At 35.6% G+C, this 26262-nt stretch overlaps 1 protein-coding gene across 2 annotated transcripts in view; it reads right to left on the reverse strand.

The window, feature by feature from the left end:
• Positions 1 to 6089: 6089 nt before the first annotated feature.
• LOC576766 overlaps positions 6090 to 26262 on the reverse strand; it is a 30044-nt gene continuing 9871 nt past the window's right edge. For both annotated transcript variants that reach the window (XM_030998970.1, XM_030998972.1), the window contains exons 3-14: positions 19306 to 19386; positions 18456 to 18596; positions 13914 to 14194; positions 12842 to 12960; positions 11573 to 12151; positions 11061 to 11190; positions 10524 to 10586; positions 10185 to 10281; positions 9861 to 9903; positions 8759 to 8838; positions 8073 to 8219; positions 6090 to 7362 (exon numbers count right to left, since the gene is read on the reverse strand). In XM_030998970.1, coding sequence (XP_030854830.1) covers positions 7252 to 7362; positions 8073 to 8219; positions 8759 to 8838; positions 9861 to 9903; positions 10185 to 10281; positions 10524 to 10586; positions 11061 to 11190; positions 11573 to 12151; positions 12842 to 12960; positions 13914 to 14194; positions 18456 to 18596; positions 19306 to 19386 — 1872 coding nt within the window. In that variant the 3' untranslated portion in view covers positions 6090 to 7251. The remainder of the gene's footprint in view (positions 7363 to 8072; positions 8220 to 8758; positions 8839 to 9860; positions 9904 to 10184; positions 10282 to 10523; positions 10587 to 11060; positions 11191 to 11572; positions 12152 to 12841; positions 12961 to 13913; positions 14195 to 18455; positions 18597 to 19305; positions 19387 to 26262) is intronic.

Raw genomic sequence — 26262 nt, forward strand, 5'->3', positions numbered from 1 at the left:
GCTTTTGTGATTAAATTTTACGTTTGCCCTCTACCGTCGACTCACCGTCGATAGTTCAGTTGGTAGAGCGAAGGACTGTACATAGCTGTAATCCTTCAGATCCGGCTCGACGGATGTGATTGGCCTTTTTTTTTTCTTTTCTTTTAGAGGGATCACATTATTGGTCCTTTCTTCAGAAAATGAAAAGGTTATGATAGCTATCTTTCAGATTTATCCATATCAATACAAATATTTTAAAAAAGGAATGTCATTTATATCCAGGGTGATCCTGCCATATTGATATAGACCCTAGGTTAGAACTTATGACAATTGATTTATTTTATTTATTATGCATGCATGCATGTTCGAAATTTCTCAATTAATTGGAGTTAACATCATATGAAAAAGAATATAACATAACAAATCATTTTCTATTTTACAATCCATTTTAATTGACTTCCCCCCGTGAAAAAATAAATAAATGTTTTATCAAAGACATTGAAGTTGCATGGTATACAAATTTAAAGAATGAACACAGTCATAAAGGTGATGAAACATATTATGAGCAAATAGAGCTTATAGGATGACTGATGACCATACAGCCACTGATGAGCCAATACAGGCATGAATCTGAATCTGAATAACAATTAATCACTTTGCAGCATGGTTGTGCAGGCATAATTTAGCCTATATAATTATGGCGCTGATTTTCATTCACGCATCATGAAGTTTGTCATTTAAAAATACACGTAAAGATTTTACAATACATGCACAATTAAGGACTTTTACCTTATTTACAGGTTTTCAGCAAGCTTTAATCAATCGTTGTGATAAACTAGATATTTTGTAGCTCCAACGCTTACCCAGCTTTAGTTTGCATCGCCTAACGAACTTAATGATATTTAAATAGCTCTTCAAATTTGCGTTGAAAATGTGCTTAAAATCCTTCTTTATACGTACAGTGGACCCAATATGTCATCGTTTGGCTACTTCTTCTCATATATTTTCAAAATGAACGCATTTAAAGGAGAAGTCCACCCTGATATTAAGTTGGACTTATAGCGGCAGAAAAATTAGAAAAACAGGTCAGTGAACGTACGTTTGAGCAAGAAAGTTATGAATTTGCAATCAATCAAACACAAGTTGGCAACTCAATGGCGTATATATCTTGCGAGCTCCCCTCCCATTTGCCCTGTACTAAAAAAACTTTTAAAGAATATACATTTTCTGCAATTTTTCTATCATCCATTCCCCTTAAATATGATATTTTAAAATCTGTATTTATATATACCCTGTATGAAAAATATATATATACCGTCAAAAATAACTATGACAGCTTGTGAAAGTTTCTTTAGAGAGCAAATTTGTTTATATAAATCTATAATCAAGCAGATTGGATAATTTCTATTCATATTACGGTATACAAAAAACATTTTCTTTTGTGATACAATGGCTTGCCTATAAGGGGCAGAATCCATCGGGGTTTACCGGGGTGGAATCATGCCATCCCGAAGGTATACCCGTGTGCCGCAGGATCATAACAACAGTTTTATCAGTCTTTTTTTTTGGGGGGGGGGGGTTATACAGGTTATGCCCAAAATAGTGGAATCAACACCAAAAGAGTAATTCAAAATAACTACTTCGAAGAGGATTCTACTAAGATTTTGACAGGATCCAACTCCAAAACGTAGTGATTCCTCTATTCTTAGAGAGTGGAATTAAGTCATCAGCATTTAGCAAGCATGGGATGCCATTTGAAACATATTATAATAATTATGTAAAACATTCTTCTCTCTTATTTCTTGAGTCTAAGCCTGCTGCTTTACATTTCTGCTCTATATATCGATTCCGCGATACAGTTATTGATGAGGAGCTCTGAATTTCCATCTTCGCTGATTCCACGACATCGCTTCTGCGATCAGGATGCGTGTCATCCCTTGTGCATTTCTGGCCTGTCGACCTCGTAGTGGTAGTGGTGATTCAGGCGGTGAGATTGAACCGACCTCGGGATCGCTAAAACCTAGCTGTGTTTCTGGGAGAGGTGGCAAACAGTGTGCTAAGAATCGGTTAGATGATCCTCTTTCTTTCCGGACAAGTTTGCCGTCAAAATCTCTTGCAAGCTTCGGGGGGCTTTGAGTTTGCTGAGTCAAATCCTGTTGAGCGTTAATACATGTACTTTGATGACATTTCTCACTTCTCTGTTTTTCACACGACGTTTCACAAGGAGTCGAGTTGATTTCTGAGCTTACTAAACACTGTGCATAATTGGCGTCACGACGTAATGATTTAAACCCAACCTGTGCTCTCTGCGCTCTATTTCGCCTGGTACCAACATTTGATTCTTCCTTGACCCTAGATGAATCAATTCCAATACTGCAACCCATTGAAGTTATGTTCCTTTCCTCTGTATATTGAGTATTGCATTTCTTAGTTCTAATCTTTAGCAAATGGTGACGGGCTTCCCTTTTATCTTCCCTCAACCTCTCAAAACTTAAACGGTTTCGTTGTTCCAGGCTCCTGATTTTAGCTCCCAAACGAACGTCTTCCATCTCATTCAACCGAAGGGCTCGCTGGTATCGACTAGAATAGAGAGAGGGTTTCTCACGATGTCGACGTATATATCCAACATCATCATTTAAATTTGCAGATATGAAATATGAGGTGCATCCAATTCGGAAACTCATCTCGAGCAAGAACCAAGAACAGTTAACAACAAGAAAATGGAATAGTATAATACACCGGCTATAGTATACGTTGAAATGTGAAATCAATTACTTTTCTTTGTGAAGTGTGGGCATCAATGTGCAAAATTTCATTACCGACCGCGAATTGAGGTCCATTCCAGCTAGTGCTCTGAATCTTTGGCATATTTTGGTATTAGATTCGTGCCTTTATTGGTAATTAGATATGAAGAATCCGTTCTGTCATGAACCATGAAATTAAAATTCTTGACACCCAAGACGGCCGTTTTCACACGTTACTAGACTTGTGAACCATCCCGAGAAATAATGAAAACATTTATATTTTGTCACGATAGCAAAAGATTCAGAATTCAGAGAAATGTTGGAGCTGATAAATATGGGTAAGGTTTAAAAAGAGAGACGAATGTTTACCGAATGACCTGTAATTTTCTAACATTAACTTTACTTATAAATTATAGTGGAGCTCAACATTGTGTGATGGTTTGTTAATGTTGAACGGTAATATTGATCTTCGTATTGAGCCGTTTATTTCCAACTTTCTAATCTCACTCATCAGATCGGTCCATTATCATGTATTGACTTTTATGTGTTCCTTGAAGGAAAAAACTGATTACCTATTGTTGAAGACCATCTCTTACAACGTAGCACTATTCTCTTTGCCCCCCCCCCCCTCTCTCATATCTGTGTCTATCTTTCTCTTTCTCTCTCTCTCTCTCTCTCTCTTTCTCTCTCTCTTTCTTTCTCTCTCTCTTTCTTTCTCTCTCATATCTGCATTACTATGTCTCTCTCTCTCTCTGTCTCTTTCTATCTCTTGCCACTTTCTCTCACTTACACACACAGTCTTCTCTTCTTACCTCACTCTTATTTTGCAAAATATCAAGTTTATGATACAAATATTTCCTCTCCTATTTTCATGGGTAAAAAAACGAGGAAAATTATATGTATAAGAAAGAAAAATTGTCTTGGTACAACAATTTAGTATGCAACAAGTTTTAAGTTTATTGCACTGTAGTACTGCAAAAAACTTTTCCAAATTGTTAAATTCAAACACACAAAAATGTTCCCAAAGAAACCAAGGCAAAATACATCAAATGGAAATTCCTACTTGTCTTAAAAGACCAAATGAAATGATATCCTGAAGGTTAACAGCATCACAATTAAAATTGTTGCTCAATTAGCATTATACAGTGAGTTATGTTCCCCTGTAGGACATTATTAAATGATGATTCATATTTTAGGATAAGTTTTAATATATATTTGTGTTGGGTTAATAAATTATATTGGCAAACAGGCATTGACTATCATAAATACCTAAATATATCTAAATGAATTAATATAAATGTTGTTTGTTTTTTTAATTGAGAACCATATCAAAATTACAGATGAAAACAAAAATCATGTTTCTTCTGTATCTTTTCCTATTAATTTTTACCTCACATTTCCCATTATTATCTGTCCTAATCTAGACAATAATTTGTCAAAAAGATTAGCAAATGTATCCTTTCTCAAAAAATATTGGTAGAGCACCTTTCAAATATCGTTCAAAGACAAAATATACTCATGGACATTTTCCAAAGCAAAAACAGGGGGATAAACATGGCAAAAGGGGGCGTTGAGTGTGCCAAGTAAGTGTTGCTATTTCAGCGTAAAATCCTAAATACAATGTACAGCAGCAGAAAATAAATCATGAATTATTACACTTATTGCATGTTTCAGAATTCTATATGTACAACAAAGTTGTGTCAAAACAGAACAAAGAGACTTTTCATCTCGTTCTTCCTAACTCAAATAATAAAAATAATATTACCTCACAGGTGATAAAAAATGTGCACACACAATGGCAAAAGTGAGTCTTGATGTGCTAGACATGCATAGATATCAAATTCATTGAATGTAAATGTAAGGAAAAAATGTAATACAAACAATATAAAAGTAACATAAGCAACATTATCAAAAACAAAATACAAAATACAAAATAGTAGAATGCAGACATTTGCTCTTTAAAAATGCATAAATATATCGATAATACATTGTGTAAATGCAGAAAAATAACTCATCAACGATAACAGAACTCAATCATTCATGTGTGCATTTGTAAACGGTAAAAATAAATAAAGAAGTTTCTTTGGAATATCCAACATGTCCACATTTTGGCAACATTTTGAATCATACTGTGAGATCCTAAAGGGAACAAGAATTGACTTTGTCTAAGAAATCAACTCATCTGTGCGTACATAAACTGTTCACATTATATCTCCTTTCCCAAGAAGTATATGCTTGACATTTGTCATATTAGATAGTTAAGTGTCAACAAACCCAATTTTCCATGAGTTTTCCTTACAAAAATGCACCAAAGTTATGATAATTAAATAATTTCCCCACTAATATGTCAATTAAATGTAATACCAAAATAACAACAAAACAAAGAAAGAAGAAAATTCCCACCAAACTGTTAGATTTCATAGATAGTATGCTTTGCGTAGTAATGCCCATGTCACAATAAGCTTTGGTGTAACAATGACTGTATGCACACAAATAAAGATAAAGTCCTATAATTAACAATGAATATGTAAAAAGTAATCAAGTAAATCAACTGAGCTGTATTATATTCATTTGATTTTGGTGGGGAAGATGTCAGATGCAACTCAATATCATAGTCTCATCTACTTTATTTGCTGACTAAAGCAAAAATTACAATAATTATTGAAAGAATAGTAATGTATAAACGCATCGACCTATTTCCAAAAATAGCAGCCTCAGTAACAGAACAAATAACAACATATCTTACTCACAATACACAGACTTTTGTTTCAGCTTATACACAACATAATGTACAAATTTCTATTTCAGTAAGGAGATATGTGCTCAGTTCAATCAATTGTCCACTTCATATCTATATACAGAATACACTCACATACTGTATAATAGCAAAAATATATTAGCCTCCCGAACAGCATTTAAAAAAATAAAAAACAAACAATAACTGGTATAATATACCATCAACGAGTAAAGCATAAAGTGGAAATTATTACTAAACCAACTATCAAATAGTATGAACAAATAATAAAAACCATTTGGAATTTTTCTATAAAAAGAGCACTCATGAAAATCATTTATATCACAACACTTGAAACAAATGCATCACATCAAATGTATAAAAGTGTTCATTGTGTATAACCTTTCAAAAATGCATTAAATAGATTGTTAAGTGTTATTCATACTTTCAGCAATTCCCGTTGCAAGGTTTCAAAATGTAAACAAAATAGATGTTCAGCTTACAAGAAATATTAGTGAAGTTTCTGGTTTTCTATAATGGTTAATAGCACCAGTCTCAATTCATAGTATAAAGTGGAACATGTATTGTAATCTACACAATTTAATTGATCTATGATAGAGTCATTTTTTTTCTTTCCACTTTTACACAAATTGCTGACTGAGCACATTAAGAGTTCAAAGTCATACATAAAGGTAAAAACCTCTCTTTGGAAAATGTTTTATCAAATCTCTCAGAAAACTACCACATATGGGCAACTAATGGAGAACATTTGAATTCCATTTTACATTTCAAATACAAAAATTACAAAAATTCTATTGTCTAGAGCATTTGAAATGTTGAAGGTGAAATGTAGAAGTATCTAGTTTCATATTACAAGGAAATGTTTGTATTACATAGAAACAAAGAGTGAGAAAAGGTTTCCCTGAATGTATCAGATGATAGTTGAGCAGACTACTAAGACAAGCCTTTTCCAACAACTGCCCGATGTTTGATAATTGAGTCTCAACCAACTATTTGAGGCAGGAAGAATATACTCTTCAGTCTTCTGCTGTCCTTTCTCTTTTTCCTATTTACTTTCCACATGCTGAACATACTTTCCACTGAAGAACAGGGGATATCCTGCAAAATTCCAATTATACTTAATGACCCTGTGTATATCTTCTAAAGGGCATGTTTCTAGGAAATATGTGATTTAAATATCGAATGTAATTACAGAGAGTTTCAGTTGACTAAATAACATCATCAGCCCTTTCCGGGCCAAATTATTGTCAAAATTTTAAAGAAAGTGAGCTTTAATAAGGCAAATAATGAGTTTGTCATAATAATTCAACCTCAATTAATCCTTGCTTTGGGAAAAACTGCTCTTTTACTTTTTCAAGAGATAATTTTCAAAGATAAACAAACATTTTTTCAGCCATGTTGTCTGATAAAATATTTACATAACAGTACTACAAAACATGATGGATTTCTGTAAAAGCCTTCATTTTTTGCAAAAGTTTAGAACACACTCGAAAATTAGCTGGCAATTCATTTGCAAGCATGTATCATAAGTAGCCTGTGTAAATTAACGTAAAAACAACACTTCAACAAATGTCTGTTCCCTATCATCTGCAAAATTCCTGTACATGAAAATGTCATTGTATACATTAACTGTACAGGGAAGGTAGGAGATACCCCAATAGTCCGACCGGTATCCCCTTCCTACCCTTGTAGGATGGTACCTCTGAAGATAGTGGTGAAATGACCATGTTGGAAGGAATGAGGAGGAGTGAGGATAGAGGCATAACAGAGTGTTCAAGGCAGCTGTGCCTCCATGAAGAGACGAAGATAAGCGATGCTGAGCGGCACTCTCACTGATAGGAACTGACTGAAGGCTGCTGGCACATCTTTACCACACAAGGCAACCTAGTGGACAATGGAGAAGAGAGATCCAATTATTATAGAGATGACACACAGGAAACATTACAATATGAGGACTATCCAGAGTTCAAACTTATTTCAAAATCATATTAAAACACAACTAATCCAGAGATGAACAGTAAACCTGTACAAAATTTACTTAAAAGAAGTGTAATACTTGTCTACTAATACATGCTGAACACAAATTTTCTGGATTAAGAAATCATTCAAATTTTGTGATTAAATGGAGGTCTAATCAAGCCTCATTTTAGAGTATCTCTGGCACATCTAGTGTTGAAGACGGTCATATAAGATACCAACTTTACAAAGAGTAGTGCATGATATTATTCTTTTTTAACCAAACACCCCCATAATTTAACACACTGTAAAAAAAAAGATTCATCTGCTGTGTGTGAATTCTGCATAATGACATTTTAGCATGTTTGAAAGGACAAATGGGATTTTTTTTCAATTGAAATGATGACTATCTAGCTGCTTTTTTACCTTTAAAGTATGCTTCACATCATAAAATGTGAAACTGGTTTTAATCATCTTCAATTGTTTTGTAAAGGAAATGTAAACTTTGTGTTTGTTTCCTTTAAAAATAGTCTTCCCTTGTTTTTTCAAAGCACCCAATACCTTTAAAAGTGATAGGAAACAAATTCAGGAAGAGGGGTAATGTCCCACCAAAGATACAGTACACCACTGTTGCTTACTTGAGTAATGTAGGTGACCATGGAGTACTGGTTTCCTACAGGTTCAATGACCCATCCACTAGGTAGCATATGAGCTCTGACCAATGACCCTTCCTCTGGACAGTCTTTCCACTCGATGGATCGGCAGGCCACGATGTGACGCTCACCCTACAATGGGATCATCAAAGAACAGCAACAATAATATTCATCATCATGTATCTTGTTATTTTACAGTGAGCAATGCACTATGCACTTGGGGTCATCCATCCATAAGGTATCTTATCTTCAGGATGATGAATAGTGAGAATGGCACAATCAAGGGGGACAAATCTGACAATAACCATAAATGGGCGTTCCTGATTGAGAGATTTGCACAGGGTACAATTTTGAAATCCATTCTCCACTTCTCTGCCACACAAGCAACAAATGGAGTTCAGTTCAAAGATGTTATGTATTATTACAGTTTGGAGCAGAGCTCTTTAGTGTCCTTACAATGTATGAAAGAATATAGAGAATTTACCATTAAAAAAATTTCAATCAAAAAAAGAAAATCACAGGACTAGCTTTAAAGTGTCAACAAAGAGAAGACTAATATATTCCCAGCAGCAGCTACATCTAAACACTTTAACAGACATAATGAAATTCTACTTTACTGAGTAGACTGTATACATTTATTTTAAAGATTTCCTAACAATCCCAAGACTTACCACTGCTTTACAAACTTGTAGCACACAGAAATCTCTTGACTCTTTCTTCAAGAGTTGAGGCACTTCATGGACCATGTGATCTATACGATGTAAAGGAAACACAGAGTAACAATCAAAAGATCTGTTTAATACATTTGCATAATTGAACACGCATTGTGCTGTAACAGTTTGTACAAGAAATAAATATTAAATGCAAAGATTCATCGATTAGTGTTTGCCTAATGTTTACCTAATACATAAGGCTTTACTACTTCAGCTAGAAGGGATTAGACCACCCAGTGAGCCAACGAGGTCACTGTGACAGGTGGCTATCTCATTAACTCAGCTCTCATTTAACATAAGAAAAAGAGGATCATGGGGGACCAACAGGCACCGATTTGGGAAGTTTTATATATAGAGGGAGCAAGTAGCTACAAGTAGGACAGTGTGCCTTTAATGAATGATTTACATGCAATCATACATTAAATTGTCCATTTGTTCAGTGTTATAACACAGGGATTGGCAAGGTTATATTGAAACTCAGACATGATCTTTCAGTTAACTGGAAGTTAACAGGCAGTTTATGTAAAGAACATTAAAAACATAAAATCTTTGTAGCCGATTCATTTCAATGCATCACAAAAAAGAATTCGAATCATATCAGGAAGTTTATGTAAAGAACACTAAAAACATGAAATCTTTGTAGCTGATTCATTTCAATGCATCACAAAAAACTCTGAAAATCGTATCAGGAAGTTTATGTAAAAAAACATTAAAAGGAAGTATTGGAGCTTGTCACATTGGTCTGTACAGATATATGAGCAATTTTTAGTAACTTATATATTTTCCTATTATGCACCGTCGGTCTGCAATCAACAGGATTCTCACATCAAGTTACTAAAGACTGATCTCTCAAGATCTCTACAGTTCTAAAACATTAAATATTTCCCAGTTTTTTAAAATGTTATAAAGCGAACAGTTGACTGACTTAGATGCCTGAAAGAACAAAAAATCAATGCTTATAAGATACATTACGCATACACATGAACTAAGAGATAAACACAGAATTAGTTTCATCAGCAAACTTTAAAACTACAGATATCTAAATATCAAATATACTTACAGACACACAAGTCTTCTGAGAAGGTTTTCACAATGTTCATTTTCTGAAAGTGAAAGCAGTGAATTAAATTAATTGGCTTTGAAATAACTTTGCATCCTTATCAATAATTGAGTTATCTAACATTTTCTGGAAGCATGTAACACGTATGTATAAACATAAAGCAGGGCTGCATCACATTCTTATCAAACCCTTTCCTCTATTCTTTCCTTCTCTTCTCTTCTTTATCTCTCTCTCTCTCTCTCTCTCTCCATTCTTTCCATATTTTCCTCCCTCCCTCCCTCCCTCCCTCATATAATACATAAATTCATACAATGTTATATCTACCTTTAACATTGTATCATAAGTGAACCTTGTCCGCGGATTTTTAATGGCTTTGAAGACGGTGGCAGGAGATGCTTTGATGATCCCCTTTCCAAGGTAACTAAATTCAACATGAAACAAAATGGACAAGGATAGAATGGAGAAAAATGAATTTGATACTAGTCCTAAATCCATATTCAATGATAGAATAATGGTTTCATTGATTTGGGGTCACTAAACAAGAATTAATGTTGAAAACAGAGAGTATCACAGTCTAATTTCTCACAGCAATAAAGTCTATTTGATTACACTTTAAAATACAACTGCATTGAAGATTCAAATACGAAGGAGTGGATGTCTTACCTGTAATACTTTCCATTCTTTGGTTTCTTCAATATCACCACATCCTTCTCAAGGCAGTGAAAGCTGTTACAATAAAGTAGATAGAATATCAAATGAAAATTAACATACAAAATATCAGTTAACAATTATTTGTGTTACATAAACAAGTATATTGCAGGGAAACAAACTTAAGCTCCATTACCTTAAAGCCCCACTTCACTACTTAGAAGCTAATTGCACCCTTTGTATAGCAAACAAGCCTAATCGGTGCCAGTTGGTCCCACATGATCCTCTTGTTCTTATGTTAATTAAGAGCCGATTTGATGAGATAACCACCTGTCAGTGACCTTGCAGGGAGGTCTAATCCCCCTGGCCAAACTAGTGCAGGCGGTCGTTAAACAAAAGCATTTCTGACATAACAGGGCTTCATCAAGAAAAAAGTAACCACTCGCAAAATCTATGGAGGTGGAAAGGAAATTACTACTGAACAGATGCAATGCAGTGAGTAAGGAAGTGGTTACCTATTTCACAATAACAACCACAAAATTGATTACTTACGACCATCCCCCTGTCTGTTGCATCTGATCATTTTCAGAAACATTCACATTGATACCAGCTGCTCTAATACTCTCCTCCAATACCAGCTGTGCTCCTTGATGAGCTAATGACTGGTACTCTGCCATATTATCTAGAAAAGAGAAAATATTAGTAGAGTTCAACAAACTTTTGTTTTACAGCATGACACCGAACAAAATCTCCATTAAACAATCCTTTTTTTTCTTCATATTTCTTGATCACTCTTATTTTTTGTTTTCCAAAATACAGCCACACATCCAAACGTTTTAGAGTGAGATTCAACAGATTTTATGGAATAATTCATGTACTAAAATGTTATGATTTACTTACTCTATTCTCAATTATTTCTGAAATGTTGTTCTATAAATTTTTTTGATCAGATTTGATAATAGACACACGTGAATAGATGACAATTACCTATGAATTGATGATCAATCTTTGCACTTTTACAATTCTTTTTACGAAATTATAAACATTGCATAATCAATACTGACCTACAACCCCACTGTCCTCTAGGCCTCCTAATCCCTTCTCACTAGTGGTTCTATCCAATGACCCTGTCTTTCTCTCCAAAGAATCCTTCTTTCCCCCTCCTTCCCCTGCTGTTACATCAGCACTCATTGTCTTCTTGACTCTCTGCCTACGACTCCTGTGCTGCCTCTCACTATAAAACCCTGCATCATCGCTGGAAGAGTTATCCTGCCACATACTGAGACTGGATGCCCTAGGCTTGCGTGTATCGCTTGGCCAACTCATGGCCAGTCTCTCCGTCAATCGACTGTCCGACTTGCCTTCGGCATCCAATCCATTGTATATAGGCATGACATCATCAGGAAGAGATTTCCTCAAAGAAGAGTATTTGTCCGAGGTGCCATTGGTGTAGGCTTTGGATCGCAAGGTGTGGCTTGTGAGATGCTTAAGGCTGGAATGGCAGAGTGGGCTAAGTTTAAGGTGCTTCAGCTCAAAGTACTGTTTGAGAGCAGCGAGTCTTAATGCTGGTTTCTCACAGTGTGAAGAGTCTTTATTAGATAGCACGGAGCATGTGATATGATGCATCAGGCTCTTGTTGGCATCTGAAGAGCATATTGGGAGGATAAAGAGAGAAGAAGGATTAACAAAGGTGATGAGGAATTTAACCATGCAAGAGTTTGCTACAAGAAACCTGAAAAAGAACCTTCAATGATTGTTTACTATAAGGGGGGGGGGGATTCTCAAGTACAAGCACAATGTTCAAATTTTACAGCACTATGTATAACCTCTGTGTGAAACAAATTATCATATTAGTTTTCATTACCGTAATTAACGGTGTATTAACCACACTTTTTTGCCGGCGAAAAAAATTCAAAGTCGGGGGTGCGTCTTATACACGGTACACCAAAAAAAAAAAAAAAAAAGGAGAGAAAAAAGCTCAGTAATCAGTGTGTTTACTCACCACTTGAAAACTAGAACAACACTCAAATATGTCTGTCATCTTGGTTTGAAAGTAATCTTTCTGATAGATCTCAATATGTAGTTTATAATAATAAGTCAGCAAAAAAAAAACAAAAAAAAAACAAAAAAAATAAGGGCGAAAAAGAGGGGTGCGGTAAATACACGAGGCGGTTTATACACCGTTCATTACAGTAAATGAAAGGTAAAGGCTAGGTTGCATATAAATGTATTCCTACATGAATGGAGGAACCAATGTAAAATGGGACAACAATTTGGAGGACCTGGCCTGTGATATTTGCATATATATTCCACAGAGCTACAAGCACATGTACCTTCTGTAGCTGGTTGTACTAGAGTGTACGTCCATAGTTCATCTAATGTATGGCCTTTGCCCTTGAACACGGTCCGACTGAACATCCAACCTGCTGCATCTCCTTCCATCTTCCAAGACCTGTCATGAATACAAACATGAAAGATGCTAATATTAAAATAGGCTATGCAACATCAATCATTCTACAAGTGATGTAACCACAACAGAACCTCTACAACATGTAAATGTGAGAAGCCTTCATGCTGCATACTTAACAATACTGTTCTGTAATCATATTCAGTGCAGAATCAGTGATCCAGATTGAACAAAAAAGGAAATCTTGAAATTAATTCAACTTATTTGTGGATTAAAAAATTGGTTCAGGTGGTTATTTTTTGCAGACAAGGCCTTCATAAGCCAAACGGTAAAACAATATACAAGCCCATTCCAAATTAGAAATTTGAACCTATCTTCGCACTTTTATCATTGTTTCATGGATGGAAATTTTCAAGGTAAAAATTATGATGTGATTTAATAGATGAGGCATTTAATTACATTGAACCTGCAATCAGTACATACTAATGATGCTATGCAGATGGTCACGACTACTCACTTTCCATGTGTATTCAGTATGACATCTGGTGCCAGACATGAAGTAGAGCCTTTTTAATGTATTCTTGGCATGAGGATCAAGGCTATTAGGTTTCTCAATTACGCCAAAGTCCATTAGCAAATGGTTAACATCTGCTCAAGTTTGTTACGGTAAAATCCAGCATGATATTCATCAGTATAAAATAGAGGCTAGGGTAACCAGGAAGGTCACATTGAATGTTTAATGGAAGTGCATTATCCTGCATGTTTCAGAATCATACACATAATTTTCAATCCATTATACATGGCATAAAAAATGGTTTACATACACAAGTTTGTACAAAATAATTCACTCACATAGGATTTCTTAATGGCAAAATTTGCTGTGAAATCTCTGGACAATTTAGATTTCTCACATAACAATACCTATAAAAAGTTATTTTCCAGCTCTCAAGAGCAAAAGAGATCAAACCCCAACACTATAAATAGCCAGGCATACCTACCTAGCAACTACAGCTGGTTTGGGGTCATTCCCGGTAGTGATATACCCAGATCCATTGGACAGCATGGTGTAGGGCATGGCAAGAAAAGCAACAAGCCTGTCCAGGAAATCTTGTGGGAGTGTCTTCTGTTTAGCAGCTAGATTCAAATTGACTACATCTACCATCAGGGGATGGTCTGAGGCAGCATCGGTGGTGGTAGGGAAGGTGATGTAGTTGCATTCTGTTACTTCATGGTCCCATTCCTGGGTCTTGGTGATGTCTTTCAGTGTCTCCAAGATACCCTAGCCGAGGAATATTCAAGAATGATGACAACAACAGAAACAATGATTAATAATGGTAACAATATTGATGATGATGATTATGATGATGATGATGATGATGATGATGATGATGATGATGATGATGATGATGATGATGATGATGATAATGATAATGATGATAGTGCTCATGGCCCCATTTATAGTGGTATCCGAATTTGCAGGGTCCATGGCTCTCTAAATGTCTTAAAATTTGACACTTTTGGCCAGGTGTAGAATGACAAATTTTAATTCCATTAGTCACCTTGTGAGCAATATAATTATTTGTTCCTTTACTTTGAAGACAATTTCGGTGGGGACAATAATTTTGATGATTTAAGTGATGTTTATAATACTGAACGTGCATTTCGACAAGAAAAATTTTGATCTACTCAATATGTTTCTAAGGTAACGTGTGTTTCCCCCAAACAAAATAAATGCAACTCGACCCCTCTCAAAATCATTGGCGCTGATAGGTATTCCAATGAAGCTATCTCATAATTTTCTATTCCCTTTTAGCATGTTATTATGTTATTTATGGTTATGTCACAAATAGTGTCAATTATTTCTACATGTACATGTATAATTATCATTACATTAACATTTTTTGTCCTTCATTATACCTAGGTCAATCCTCTTGCTTCACTCTTATTCAAAATATATTTTTTACCAGAACCTGGAAAATAATTCTGGTTTTTCAGATTAAAAAAAAAATTAAAAAGATCCCAGGGTACATGTACATGTATATTGTTTGGCATTGAAGAGTATGTAATTCATCCTTTTTAGTCAAGCTTAAGTTCTTCTCGTACACATCTCAAGAGCAATCCTTCTAACAGAATCTGTAGCTACGGCGATATGTCAAACAGCAATTACACATTCTGTTTCCAGAAGATTGGGCACTCAACCTTAAACATACATGTACAGGATTCAATACTCTTAGAGATGTTGGGCTTTTATTAATGCAGAAACAAGCCACAATGTAACAAAGCAGCATACGTAAATTGTCTTTATAATTTGATTTTTTTTTTTATTTGCAGGCGCCCCTGAGTATCCCCTGGGGTGGAAACAAATAAGTCCACTATATGAATTTACATGAAGCTATTATTAATATTACTCTTATAATTTTGTCTCTATTCATTTGCAAGTGTGCTTTGGCCAAATTATGTAACAAAGGAAGAAAAATATAGTGTATAAGTTCTCAGTTGGCATGCTTAATGATTATTTGCTTGAAAAGTTCCATTATATTTTGATGGGCTTTATGTATTAATGCGCAATTCAACCACTTAACTAAAAAATGTTTGATGAAACCTTGTATAATAAATATCTCTATAACTGATAGTCATTCATACATAACTATTTGATGTGATATTGTATTCCACAAGATTTTCTTTCAAGACGGGGTAATCACTGCTTACACAAATATTACAATTAAGAATTATATGTAAACTACATTCCAAGTACAAATACTTCCATCCTGTATGTTATTTGAACAAGATCTTTTCAGGAATAAAGACTTGATTAAACAATGTCATCTCCAGGGTAGGGCAAAGCAAGAGTTTGAGAGAAAGGGGACTGAATAGTAATAAACTTGTACCCTGTTAAACAAAGTGAGAGAAATGGCAAAAACATTCGGGTAGAAACAATCATGGCAACATTTCCATATTTTCAGGTAACCATAATAAAGTATATATATGTCTTTGACTCACGAGAATGTAATTCAAACAAATCTATTCTTTGTAGCAGGCATGAACAATACTATTTTTCTGTGTCATTCAGGTTTTAACAATTTAGGACAATGGGGCTTCATGGGTAGTGAGTGCCCTTGTAGTCGGTGAAATATTAAAATTATGTTACAGAATTATTACCTTCAGCAAACTGGGTCACATCACAATTATATCTCACATATTTATATGTAATGTGCAGGATTCTATCAATTACAATTCTCATACAGACTTTAAGACTTTCCATTAATTTTCAAAGATATAGTAATGCCAACCATAGCTCATTGAAATATACAAAAAGTGAATGGCACTCTAGAATTATATCATAGTGGTTCAAAAACTATGTTCCTCTGCTAAAAGCAAATCATAGATTTAAGTTCTTTTACTAACATTTTCTTTACTACAAATCAAAAAAAAATAGAAACCCGATACTAAGAACTGTATCTTTCAATTATTTATTAAATAGATGTATACTTGTGTATGATGCAAGTTCTACCAGTCTATCCAGTGATTAAACTTTTAAAGGAGGCAACATTACAATGAAGAAACTTTACTTCATTTTTTTTCCTCTAATACATGAGTAAAAATCAAACAGAAAGAGAATTTATTCAATTCGTTTTTTATCTTTCTTTAAAAATACTTTATTTTTGTAGCTATGACATTATGCAAACAAATATTAGACACCAAACGCCTACATGTGTACATGTATTTGTTTCATTCCAGTAACCAAGTCATTGTCCAGTGATGCAAAAACCAGGGCACCCCACGCCAAGGGCGGGTATCCCACCACATGTGAAAATCCAGGCACAATGCAGGAGTTTTACATGACTGAATATTGATTTTCAATCGTCAGAGAGATTCAAATGAGCAAATCTACTGGTATATATTTTCCAGGGAAAGAATTTCAGAAGCAAGTTCATGGGTAACAATTTACAACAACAAAAATTCTTCTAAATGCTATCATAATGTTAAGAAATGTAAGAAAATTTAAAATAAATCAAAAGATATTTATTATTTGTCACTTTTATATCAGATTAATCCTATACAATTTTCCTTTATCAATAGTTGATGTACTGTTTGCAGAAGGTAACATAAACTAGCCGCACAGTGAAAAACATCTCAAACCCCATGGTACTAATCAAATTGCATAAATTTCTCTCTATCTGTACTCATGCAAACATATGAGTATGGATCTTTTCCCTCCCTTTCAAAAAGGGTGAATCATAAACACTCACAGAGGCTCTCTAAGTACAGGAGAGGTCAAGATTAATAATGATGAGTCAACAACAATCACACTCGCAGCAATACACCATTTTTGTAATGTAATCAAAATTATATGAATCGTTGTTGATTGTATTCTAATAGTCAGAATGCAAATTGTTTACATTATGTTTTGTTAGGTACATGTAGGACAAGCCTTAATGTTTGTCCTCCCTAGCAACGATTAATTTATGCAATTTGCATTCTGACTAACGAAACATGTTTATTTGTAACAAGTGAATGAAATAAAATGTAATGAGGTACTGAAAAAAGATTTGGGCATTAAATTTGATTGCATTACCAAAATGGCCTATTTTCAATAGTCATAATTATTTATCATCAATTAATGATAGTGTTTTTTCTGTGCAAGTGACATGTGCTTTCATCTCTGTATGTTTGAGTGCGTGTGGTTTAAGTCTTTTTCCTTATTGTATCACTCCCTCTGTCTCTGTCTCTGTTTCTCTCTCTTTTTTGTTGTTGCTTTACTGATGAAGGGCTCTCTGACATCTAACAATACATTACACTAGAACAATGTGAGAACTGCTATTTGTTGTCATATGAATTTTAACATAAATATTCATTTTAAATGTTTCACAGATATAAATTGCACTTCTACAGTTTCATATCTAGACAAAATGAAAAGAGATATTGCCAGTGTACGAAGCACTTGATAAGCGACAAGTGGTACACAAAATGTACTATATGAACCATGACCTTACATTTTATGTTCTTCTTCATAGAATGTGTTTCAAACAAAAATATTATATTTCACAAAATCAATCCACTTCTTACTTTGTAATCTACATAGTACATGTAATAAAACACCTGTAAAGTGTATGGGAATTAATCCAGTATTGGATTATAAAAGCCCTATTCAGGGTACAGAAGCTAATCTCTCATGGGATTACTTGCAAAAGCTCCAACGTGATCAATCATAAACCATGTAAATATACATTGGAGTAATGAGACTCTAATGGATGATTAAAATATGTGTGAATCATGAAATGCATGTAGCAAAACTTTAAGAAATTTTCTTAACATTTAGTTAAATCCAACCAAAAAGCTATAATCACACAATTCTCATTGTAAGTGCAAGTATGCATACTGAACGGAAAAGAAAAATATGAATCCTAAATAATAATTTGCCAATTTAAAGGAGACCCAAATCATTTTAGCTTGCTATTATGTTGAGAGCACATATTCTTTATTTATTCATTGTTGCAATGATGAGTTGAGAACAAAATAATACCCCACCATGTAGTTACCTTTGCATTAGATGATACAACAGCACTAGATCCATGGAGACTGTAGAGGCTCCCTGCAAGCTCCACCTTCTTCTCCCAAGATCTGAGCTCATGATGGACACCTATAAGCTGCCAACCTGTGCTGGAATCTATCGGCAGGAGCTGTAGAGACAAAAAGATCATGTAGAGATTATTCAATACATCTTCTATCTCACTGATCATATAACATTATAACTTTAAAATGTCAACAACTTCAACAAATTCATGTTATATACGGAACCTGAATATACTTTGAGGAGGATTAAGCCTTCACGTACCTCCCAGAATAAGGGAGCCCCCCTTCTATTCTCTCAGTGACAAGGTAGTGTATCAAGTATAGAATTCAGAATATGTAGAACCCTCATAGTGGGATAGTAGGGGTTAGTCTACATGAATACAATGATTACAATCCATGCACAAATGTCACAAATGTTTTAGAGAGAGGAATAGCTCACTACATACATGTACCAGCAGATTGCAGTGCAGTGAATAATATCAAAACCAAGATACTTAAACAACCATGCCAAGCTTTTGGTTTGTTTACTTATGACGGCAATGAGAAGGTCCTAATGAGTATGATGTTCAGAACGATAATGATATTGATAATGATGATGATGGTTGTGGTGATGGTGAGGATTACAATTATGATAGTAATGATGGTGATCAGAATGATGACGATGATTTATGGTGATGATTTATGGTGATGATTACAATGATGATGATATGATGATGATGTGATGACGATGAAGATGTGGTGATCATGATGTGATGATGGTGATGAAGATTACAATGACAAAGGTGATGATATTATTAATTGTAATAAAAAAATTACCTTTTGGGAGAAGAGTTGTTGGAAGACTTCTAGTCCCTGAGGTGGCTGCCCGGGTCCATCTGTAGTTAGTCCTTCATCTTCCTATAAGTAGTCAAATAGGTAGAAAGCAAGGAAGAATCATAATACGAGTGGAACAAAGAAGTGAGAGAAAAAGAGATAAATGAAGAAAAATAGAGAAAAGGAAGGGAGAGGGAGAGGAAGAGGAAGAGAGAGAGGGAGAGGGAGGGGAGGAAATATATATATGCAAGTGTAACATTCAATACAAAAGAACACTTTTGGTTCAATTTTCAAAGAATATCCTCATTATGAGAATGTAATTTCAAAAGAACAATGCCAAATTTAGTTTGGTCTATGAATTAATTACAATTTCTTGTCTTCTTTTATAACAGCCTGCCCTAAAGATTTTCCCAACTTTGTATGACCTCAACCACTCTAGTTCCTGAAAAAAGTGATATAAAAATAATTGCATGTACAGTATACCATGCTATGATCAACTGTACATGTGTGTACTAGACCATTTTCTTAATGTAATTAAATTTAATGCACAAATCTTTAAGTGCCCCGTTACATATTATTTCATTCACCCGTTACATATATATTTGTATTTCAATAGTCAGAATGCGGATTGCATATATATATCACATGTCGTGAGGTAGGACAATCCGTAATGTTTGTCTTACCTAGTAACAAATGGTCTATTGATAATGTCATCACATTAATCTAACAGCATTTAATACTTACAGTGCTACATTGATTGATTGCATTACCCAGTAATCTAACCTTCAGATTTTGTGGGAATTTTTCAAAAAGCACATAACAGTATGACTGGCGTTGTAGAAAAAAACACTTCCTCATTTTCACTTTCAAAAATGAAGGTTGCCTGCCACTTTGACAATTTCTACCTCCACTTTCATTAATAACATGGAAATAAGCTCTTGACTTGTGCTTGAAGTCTTAATCAATGACCTACAATATATTGCATACATGAACATGGATGCCAGGATTATTCTCTTAGAAGTGTCAGCTATCTGATAGTAACCATATTGCCATGTGGATGACAGGAAAGCCTCAAAGTTATAACTTCCTCCATAATTTGGAAACTTTCTAGTTAGTGCTACAAAGTTTGTTGACCCAACTAATTTTGTGGCAATTTGCCCAAATTCTTTATGAAATGTCTATGTCTATGTATTCTGAAATTACTATACAAGCAGCTAGCTCACAATGTATAGAACCTTATTATTCATCTTCTTGCTGCTAATGCCATGCATGAACACCCATTGCCCTGGTAATGCTTTTGTATTGCCCCCACAAAATACACAAAAGATCTGAATTGAGATTATAGTGACTTACTTCTCTAACTTTTGTCTGCATGGGGGTATTATTTGAGAGTTTGAATATGACTCAAAATAATTCCTTACGCGTAATTGGTAGAAAGATAAGGTACTTAGAAAAAGAAAAAACAAACAAACAAACAAGTAATTCTTCTTTAAAGAAAAAAGTACAGGTACAATGTAGTTAATGCACACACACACACACAATACATGAAAGTAGGCTATAATCAGCACTCAAAATACACGGGGGCGGTGGGCGATTCGCCCCCGTGAGCTATATAATCGCCCCCGTCAGGATGCTCACGGGGGCGATTGCAAAATTAACTAGATGGAATTTTGACTGCGCGCAGTCGAAAATGATGCCTCCGCTATAGAGCAATTCAAACAAGTTTGGAGTTTAAATCTCCAGTGGTTCTTGAGATATCATGATAACAATCTCAATGTATGGAATTTCATAAGTTGACCTCTGTGACCCTTGACCTTTGACCTACGTGCTCCAAAATCTAATCAGATTGTCTTCCTATGGTGATACACACTATCATTAAGTTTGAAGTTTAAATCTCCAGTGGTTCTTGAGATATTATGATATGGTGATACATACTATCATTAAGTTTGAAATGAAAATTCTCCAGTCGTTCTTCAGATATCGCGATAACGATCTCAATGTATGGAATTTCATAAGTTGACCTCTGTGACCCTTGACCTTTGACCTACGTGCTCCAAAATCTAATCAGATTGTCTTCCTATGGTGATACACACTATCATTAAGTTTGAAGTTTAAATCTCCAGTGGTTCTTGAGATATTATGATAACAATCTCAATGTATGGAATTTCATAAGTTGACCTCTGTGACCCTTGACCTTTGACCTACGTGCTCCAAAATCTAATCAGATCGTCTTCCTATGGTGATACATACTATCCTTAAGTTTGAAGTTTTTACATCTCCAGTGGTTCTTGAGATATCATGATAACAATCTCAATGTATGGAATTTCATAAGTTGACCTCTATGACCCTTGACCTTTGACCTACGTGCTCCAAAATGTAATCAGATTGTTTTCCTATAGTGATACACACTATCACTAAGTTTGAAGTTTAAATCTCCAGTGGTTCTTGAGATATCATGATAACAATCTCAATGTATGGAATTTCATAAGTTGACCTCTGTGACCCTTGACCTTTGACATACGTGCTCCAAAATCTAATCAGATCGTCTTCCTATGGTGATACATACTATCCTTAAGTTTGAAGTTTAAATCTCAAATGGTTCTTGAGATATCGCGCTAACAAACTCAATACAAGGAATTTCATAAGTTGACCTCTGTGACCTGTGACCTTTGACCTACGTACTCCAAAATCTAATCAGATCGTCTTCCTATGGTGATAAATACTATTCCCGAGTCTTAAGTTTAAATCTTAAATGGTTCTTGAGATATTGTGATAACAGTCAAACGGGACGGACGTACGGACGTACGGACGGACAACCCGAAAACATGATGCCTCCGGCACCACCTTCGGTGGCGGAGGCATAAAAATCGCCCCCGTGGAATTATAAAATAAAGATTATCTTTTCTGTTATAACTTTAACACAATATTGAGTTTCAATTTACAAACCTTAAACCAAGATTTCTGGTTCTATGAGTAGGCCTTATTATTATTAGCGATTCAGCTCGCAGTGCAGTGCCGCCGTCAACAGTGGTTATAGGCCTACTGCGCCGTTAGTAACGGTACGTGTGCACGCTGCCGCGCCATGTCTGCTGGAGCAAGGGCAGAAACATGGTGATGGGGAAGTTTTTCGTTGTGAAAGCGTAAACCCGCTGAAATCTGGTGATTTCAAATGACCAGCAAATAATGAACCTCGACCAGTAAATCAATATTAGGGACTTTTAGCACGATGAGAACGTGGACTGCAACGTGTGACCTCATTATAAGGCACTGCCAGTGCTTAAAAGGACGTCACATGACTTGTGACTGCCAGTGCCTTAAAAGACCAAGATGTCGTGGAATGATATGGTAACCTGGGCAGATCTACGGGGGGAGGGGGGGGGAAGGGGGTTTAACCCCCTCCTCCCCCCCCCCCCCCCCCCCCCCCCCCCCCTCCTTGGGCTGCCAAGTGAAAATGTGATGTGCATAGAAACACGCCATAAATGTGTCCAGATCGACCCACACAGTAAGATGTTAGTAGATGCCAGGAAAACAATACAGGGGTTCAAAATAGCAACAAAAAAAAGCTCGTGGACGATGCTTCGCATGTAAGTAGATGCCAGGAAAACATCACTTATGGGGGTCCAAAATCAGGGGCGGATCCAGCCGGCGGCAAGAGGGGGGGGGGGCCCAAATCTTGAGAAAATATTTAGCGGCGAATCGGCGAATGAGCGGAGGGGGCGGGGGGCTGGATAAATGCACATATATTTGTTTTTTGGGGGTCCAGTTTTTGGGGAACATTTTTGCGCCGACTCAGTCGGCCGGTAAATATTAAAGCGGGGGAGGGGGATGCTGTCCAGAGAGGAGGACCACTAATTTATTTCATTTTGTTAAGGAGGGGAGGTGAAGCGCCGTTTTAGCATGACTTTCTTTTAAACTCTTACTTTCACCTATCTCAGATAACCCTAAGTTTTTGGTTGCTGCTTTATATGTAGTTGATAATGCATGATTGAAATAAAGAGAGATAGAGAGAGAGAGAACCACCATCATTTTGCAATGGTTCAGGGTTTGTGTAATATACATTTGAAAACATTTCTTAGCGTCTCAACCCTATCAAAAATAGCGAAACTATTTTTGAGGAAAAGCATTATACTGAACTGAATAAAGAATAATAACTTTATATTGGCTCATACTAATACTGATAGATTAGGTCAGATTAGGAGAAGTGTATTCTTGAAGTGTCTCTCTTGGAGAGACACTTGATATGGAATTTTTAATGGGCCACTGAACCTGTCATGAACTGACAGATCACTATTGATGATGATGATTCTTTAATGAGTATTTTACATTGAATGGAACGTCTCAACTCAGTAAGCATGGCTGAGATTTGTAAAAGTTGTTTTTACAAAGAAGATTCGGGTGAATAGCAGTGCTTATTCAAAAACAATCCTTGCATCAATTTGAATCACAATCATTATTTGTCGCTTAATCCCTTTTAATGACTTTGTTTTCTTTCTCGTTTGCAAGGGGAGAAGAAGATATTTCACGTTAAAGACATCATAAAGATCAGTGTTGTATGCGTATATATTATATACACAGGCCCCGCGGAACGTTTATCAAAGTGGGGGGGCTAAAGTATTTACGATCAGGTAGAGGGTAGTGAGCGTAAATTGGTGGGGGGGGGGGGTTCAGGGGTTTTAGGCATTTTATTACGGTCAGAGAAGCACAAATATTTTGATGCCGCATTTGTGTCACTGGCAGGTAAGGGGGCGTTTTTATTTTATTTCTTAAGGTAAAATTTACGTTACTATCCTATTTTTTACCGGTTTGGGCGGCTAGGAGAGGGGGGGCGGGCCGGTAGAATCGGCCCGTGGATCCGCACCTGTCCAAGATAGCACACACACAAAATCGCCTCGCCGCTATGCGTCTCAGTAAAGAAAGAATGTAAATGTTGCTCCCAATAATGAGGAGGAAATAATGTGCAGAACGGGAAGAAATCGAGAGAATGTCATCACGGAATGAAAGTCAGTAACAGCTATGTAGCTTGTAAATTTGTAAGAGGGAAAATGCTGATTAAAATGATAATGATGAAATAGCATTATTGAGGAGTATCATAGGTACCAATTCAATGGATATTTGTATAAAAAAAGAGCCCCCGTCAGTACTAAAAGAACCCCCATGAGAAGGCTCACGGGGGCTCTTTTTTGGGGGGAAGAGCCCCCGTGGACAAAAAAATTATTTGAGCCCTGGCTGTAATTATAAAAAGATAGCACAGCATTGCTTTTCCTACAATTCGATTTTTTACCTGCATCTCCAGATATTGCCGTTGCTAGCAAAGAAAGGTAACTATTAATTTTGTAGAATAAATTGCTTGCCAAGAAAAGCAGCAATACTCACATCTATTCAGAATATAGAGAGATTCAGTGCATACTGTATGAGGAGATACACATACAGGCCTGCAATACATGTACCCCCTGTATATGTAGCAGTGATCCTTTTCATTTCCGTTCACAGGATTTCGCTGTATACAAAAAAACATTGAATATGAGTGGAATACATGGCAATTACTGATAGCTATCTGTTGTTGCCTTGTTTTACATGCACTTGAAATATTCCTCTCAATGACAGAACAAATAGAGAATAACTTTTTAATGAGATTGCAGTCTCATCAATTTGCCAATTTGAAATCATAGTTCTACTTGTTATACAGTGTGTACACTACATTTTCCAACTATCACTTGCAGTTTCTAAAGATTTTCATGCTTTCACTTCATTATCAAGGTTGGATTTCCTTTCAGCTTAAAACATCAATATCATTTGAAAAAGGAAACAGGTGTCAGAAGGAAGTGAGTGGGATGAGAGCGATGTTATTTATATTACTCTGACTAGACCTTAGAGTTGTATCCATCATGTTTCCTTGTTACTACCATTGAGGCTCATTCACACATGATGAGTACAAAATTGCAGCAGTTTACAGTGGCAGACTTTTAAGAAATATTTTTTTTAAAGGGGAAAAAGAAGAAGCTGTGTGGGACACTGGTCCTTCATGTACAACTACACATACAGTACTCACACATTTGTATGTTATAATGTAAGAGTTGTGAAGCAAAGTTTACCACCCCCCCCCCCCCCTCTTTGCTTTACCACATCATACATGAACTAGCTATTACATGTAGGTCGTTTTCAGATATGACACAGCAAAACTGTGGCGTTTTTTTTTTTACAGCGATTTACTCCAGGAAGTGTGAACAAACCATTGGTGTGTACAGTGCAAATTATACTACAGTACAATGACATGGAATGAATGATAAAAGGAAATACTTCCAACCAGGGCAGAGACAAGACAAGATCCGGGATCCAGGGATTCACTTCCTCTACCTCTCAACACTTGATCTCCATTTAACACTTGTTTATGAACATTCACCATTCTCAAGAAGAGTAAACAGAGTGAAATTGTCTTAAAGAACAACCAAACTCAAACTAAACTTGTCTTAATGGGTGTATAAGGAACAGTAATCCATGTAATGATGTGATAATGAAATGCCTGATAACTTTTTAAACTTTCCATCCATTAGCCCTAAATCAAAGGGCAGGTTTAACCCATTTGCAAAGGGAATTGAATAAATAGAGAAGAATTAAACAAACAAAACAGTGAAAGTTTCATAAAATTCTGACAAAAAAGAAGAAAGTTATGAAATTTTTATGTAATTTCATTAAAATATGATATGTATCTCATACAACCTGTGGGGTGTATGCAAATGACCAAGTTTATGATGTCAAAACAAATCTTTTATCCTACAAAAAAAATACAGTTATAGTGATTTTGCACATATCGTTGCCGTTTTCACGAACCGGCACAGCCCAACGCGCAACGAAATAAGTACATTCTGAGAAAAACGCGTTTTACGTTTAGCCCGTTTTGAATTCGCCAGAAACATGCCTTATGTCAAATTTTATATCACAAAATACATATCAATGAAAGGA

The sequence above is a fragment of the Strongylocentrotus purpuratus genome, unplaced genomic scaffold (assembly GCF_000002235.5).
Source record: "Strongylocentrotus purpuratus isolate Spur 01 unplaced genomic scaffold, Spur_5.0 spur5_scaffold_5, whole genome shotgun sequence".
Lineage (NCBI taxonomy): Eukaryota > Metazoa > Echinodermata > Echinoidea > Camarodonta > Strongylocentrotidae > Strongylocentrotus > Strongylocentrotus purpuratus.